At 43.6% G+C, this 4,862-nt stretch overlaps 1 protein-coding gene across 1 annotated transcript; it reads right to left on the bottom strand.

Annotated features, from left to right (window-relative positions):
- On the bottom strand, positions 1-4,119 carry LOC112891092 (NAC domain-containing protein 21/22-like). The gene is made up of 3 exons (XM_025958001.1): positions 3,713-4,119; positions 1,900-2,171; positions 1-776 (listed from the first exon to the last, which is right to left on the bottom strand). The coding sequence occupies exons 1-3, from the start codon at positions 3,915-3,917 to the stop codon at positions 348-350; spliced, it is 906 nt and encodes a 301-aa protein (XP_025813786.1). The 5' UTR covers positions 3,918-4,119; the 3' UTR covers positions 1-347.
- Positions 4,120-4,862: the final 743 nt, after the last annotated feature.

Raw genomic sequence — 4,862 nt, forward strand, 5'->3', positions numbered from 1 at the left:
TGTCAAGAGCAAGCTGTATATATATAACCCAATAATAGACAGAGGACCATAGGAAGATTCTAGTCTTCCTATTATATGTATATTTATAGTTCTGTCGTCATCACGCACTAATTTTTCTATTTTCTCGACAGTTCACAAATAATGTATTTACATCATTGTTGGCATATACATATATCTCTTTTCTTGTTGATAAATGTATATACTACTAGGTATCTACTACAGCTACATGCAATACCACACAGGAATCACACACACCCAAGTCCTCTTTACTCATCCTCCTTTTTGTTTCTTCCCTAGGAATTCCGTATCATCCTCTGTTAATTGCAAACGATCTTCCTATGAATCGATTAACCGAACGAGTTCCACATCTGCGTGAAGCCACTCTCAGCTAAGTACTCGAACCCATCCTGAGAGAAATTACTTTGTTGGGGCGTCTCCCTCTTCACGTTGCCGTCGAACCTGCTGAACTGGCTCATGAGCACATCCTTGATTGACTTCCCCATTTGCTGCTCCTGATGATCACCCATGGCTGATGACGGCAGCGGAGCGTTCATCGATGACGATGGCTGAGAGGGATTATTGGAGAAGCAGGGCACTTGCTCATAACCCTCTAGGTTTTGCACTGAGCCAGGCTGGTCAAAGGAAATGTTGTAGTTGTCAATGAGGGGAGGTAGTGAAGCTGTGGCTGCGTCAATATTGTAGCTGCTACTCTCTGTGGGCGGCTTTGCAATTGTTGCCCTACTCTTGTAGAAAACCCTACACAAGACCCAGTCCTCCTGTGTATATAAAAAAAATTCAGATAATGATTAGGCCAATAGTAGAGTAAATAAGCACGTGTATAGTATTGAAGTAATGAGAAATATTACTTTTAAAGGAAGAGTATGTATATGTATATGATCCATAAAATAAATGGAAATTTAAGGGAGATATGTATGTCTAGAGAAAACTTTTTGCTACAAGCAAGAACTGCACGTGCATGTGCATCTATTATGGTACATATATCAAAGAAGACTAAAATTGGTAAGTATCTGGCATGAGAGTGACTAAGTCATTGTGTAGTAAAGAGAGTCCCAAGTACAAGATAGAAAGTGAAGCTCTTAATTAGCATTAATAATACAAGATTACGACCATCTATTGTTCTTTTTAAGAGGCTAAATGCTGAGATGGAGGAGAGAGGAGAGGGGAGAGAGGAGAAGCGGGCTGTAAGCTTGCAGCCGGCTTCGTCACAACAACCAAAAAATTTTATAAGAGAGACAAGTGGGCTATGTATTAATGGTAAAAAGCTAACCATTGTACGAGTGGCTGAAAGAGAAGCTGCAAAGATTCTTAGAGCTAACAGCCAGCTGTATTGTTAACCTTGCTCTAACAGTAAACTATGCATGTACCGATTGAAGAGATGAAAACCACGTACGACTTTACTTTCATTTATTTATTCTTCAAATGACACTCAAATTCGTAGTAACACAAAAGACCAAGTAATTTGTCAACTTGACTGTAAATTTGGCGCTTTCTTTCTTGTACCTTTCTCTCTATCTCTTGTTAAATAGGTGAGAGAGAGACACACGTGTGTATACTGAGTTGGCATTCCATCATCCAGTACATGTGATTATGTGAGAATACTATTTGAATGAAAGGACGAATTGGCATATAGCAGCATCCTTCTCATGTGTCAATGTCATATGAACGAACGAATTATGTTGTTACTTTATTTCACATAAACATATTGTTTCACAAAATATTTGATACTTCTCATATGATCATGTATGGCATATCGTATCCATCAGTTGGAGAAAGTGGGGAATAACACTAAATCAAGTAACAAATTAAACTGTTTTGGACTCAAGTAATGAAAAAGGAACAAATAGTAATGTATCAAATTGCTTATAATTAATCCAATACCTTGAAAGGTAACTTCATTGGATCACCTTGCCCTTCCATGCGAAATTCATGCATAACCCACTCGGTCTTCTTTCCCTTTGGGGCTCTACCTTGATAAAACACAAGGGTTTTGCGCATACCAACAAGCAACCCTTTCCGGCTTATTGGACGGTCTTTCCCAGTAGCCTTCCAATAGCCTGAATCAGTTGCTCTATTTGTCCTCTGGCCGGTAGCATACTTTCTATCCCTAAGGCTATAGAAATACCACTCTTTTCCACCAATGCACGCAATATCTGAATTTGAAAAAACCGTGTTAGTCAATAATAAACTAACAAAAACAAGGTTACTGACATTAAATACCATTGCTATAAGTAAACTCGTATAAACATGGATGTGTACAGTCAATATGTAAGCATTAATCTTCTAGATAATTAAGAACTAAATTACAGCCAATACGTCTTCATTAGCCTAATGTAGACTGGGAATTGGGGAAACAGAACTAGGAAGAAAAATAAATATTTTAGTTAATTGTATCTTTATTCTCGTCACAAGATTTTGTGGCGAAGTATTCTACTAATAGGTAAAGTGGGAGGCCTTCTTTTGGTGTTTGTCCCCATCCATTTGCTGTTAATTCCCTTTTGAGGATGAGGCAAAGTGAGAGAATATTTGATAGCACGGAAGGAACATGGACAGATGAGGATAGAAGGCCAAGATGGAGCCAAACAAACTCTTGGCAGTGAGAATATCCTTCTGTTATGGGGAAGGGAAGGCGACAAGGAGGCAGACAAGACGTGTGAAATTTGTTCTCGGTAGATTTTGTGGATTCATATATGGATTAAACTAGCTAATAGTATACATAGACTGCCGATCCAAATCGTTTATTTTCTTAAAGAATACACGCAAATTAAAGATTAGAGAGAGTTCTTGCAAATTGTTCCTCTTCATCAGCTTTTGTTGCATACGGACATGGCCTGACTCTGATTGTTTTTTCATGCCTTAGATCAAGAAGAAGACTTTTCAAAGGAAGGAGCTAGCTATAAATATGGAGAGGCTTCAATGCTTCCAAAAGAACTAAAGAAAGGGCATGGGCACACCCAAAAAAGAGGGCCAAAAGGAAAGATTTGAAGGAAAGAAAAGTTAGGATTCTTTGCGGCATGGGAGTCTCTTGCATAGTGGCATGCATCTTGCAAGTTGATCGGTGAAAGTTGGCCGTAGGAGGATGTCATGGTCGCCTCAGTTATGGCTCGGAATGGGACAGGCTCAACTAGCATGCAGTACACACACACACACTTGGCTATTCATCTTTAGATTTCGATGCAATTAATCGAATGAAAGTACATAGAGGTATACTTTTTGTGCCAATTGGAGGAGAAACATGCAGGGATGTAGGAAAGGAACAAAGAGAATTTTCTTGGAATAGATGATGGCTAATAATGGAGAGAAGGTACGGCCGATCTTGAATTCCAGTAGTATAGACGATGCTGAACCAGCAGCAAGATATGGGCATGCATGATTGGCAACAACCTTACAAAAAGATGCGATAAAAAAAATAATCGCTGGATGTTCCTTAGAACGGATCGCAGATCGTACTATCTCCTTAAAAAGAGTTTTTAATCGCTCGAAGAGCCAGATAATCTGAGAGATCAATAATTGATTGGAAACGCATAGCATGACAAATCAAAGCCCAAAAGGAATAATGTTCTTGGGAGGGAGAAAGCACCCAAATTAAACCACAGCGACGAACTGAAGAAGAATCCGAAGTGCAACTTGGGCAGCTGATGAGGAATAGCTAGGTGATGTATATATAGCATAGAAGGGTTCTAGGTCGTCTCACCTGGAAGGTCCCAGGGCTCGCACTTGTTCAGATCGACGTCGACCATGGTGGGGCAGCCGTAGATGCTCACCACCACCGAGCCTCCTCCTCCGCCGCCGCCGAGCTTCTTGGCCAGGTAGTCCAGCACGAGCTCGTCGTCCCGCGGATGGAACCTGAACCCCGGGGGCAGCCTCGCCTCCACCATGCTCAGCGAATTCATGGCCATCGCCGGCCGCCGCAGCTCTGGGGAACCACTAGTCCCTGCAGCTAGCTGCAGGTCTCGATCGAGCTGCTGCTTCTGCTGCGCTAGAGCAAGATCGATTCCGCCTCCTACCAAGAGAAATTAAGAAGCTGGAGAGCGGAGAGGGAGGAGGCCGTTATATAATAGGGAGAGGAGCGCTGCGCCGCTGCTGGTCAACTTCTTTGGATGCCCAAGCAGCGAGAGGGGGGGGGGGGGGGGGAGGGAGAGAGAGTTTTCTTGGGCAGTGTGCCAAAGCCAGGTGGCGAACGTTGTTAGGCGGGGCGAGCTGGGACGCCGCTCACGTCATGCTCATTCCCGCGCTGAGCTGATGCGCGCATGCAGACCGGCGCGACGAGATGCCAGACGGATGAGCCATGCCATGCCCTCGATCCTCCTCCTCCCGATTAAACACCGACCTAATCACCTAACCCTAGCTGATCGGCCGACCAGTTAATATCTCACCTTTATTTGCCCCGCCTAATTCGAGTCCCCGATTCCAAAGACAAGCCTGATCTCTGCGGCCACGGCGCGCCCGAATTCAGCATGCGCTGCTGTGCGGCACCGATAAAGTCCGGGTACGCGTTCACACATGCACCGGCAGCAGCGCAAGAAATTCAACTTTATTTAGGGTTTTTTGGTCGCCTACTACCATATATACCAATGGCATTGCCAATTTGCTACGCCCCACAAAATTGTACAAAAAATCGAGCAACCCTGACTAGAGCTTTTGTACAGGTAAAGCAGCAGGCCAGGGGGGTAGGGGAAGAAGATGGGGAGAGATCCATCCATCCATGCATGATGCATTGCAACGGCAGCGTCGCATACCGGAAAAGGGCGACGGGATATTTTTCGCCAAAACAATTCGGTTCCCTCCGTCCATGCCGTTACGGTTTGCGCTCTCTCTCTCTCTCACGCACGCACACTTTATTT

This window comes from Panicum hallii, chromosome 4, assembly GCF_002211085.1.
Source record: "Panicum hallii strain FIL2 chromosome 4, PHallii_v3.1, whole genome shotgun sequence".
In the NCBI taxonomy this organism is placed as follows: domain Eukaryota; kingdom Viridiplantae; phylum Streptophyta; class Magnoliopsida; order Poales; family Poaceae; genus Panicum; species Panicum hallii.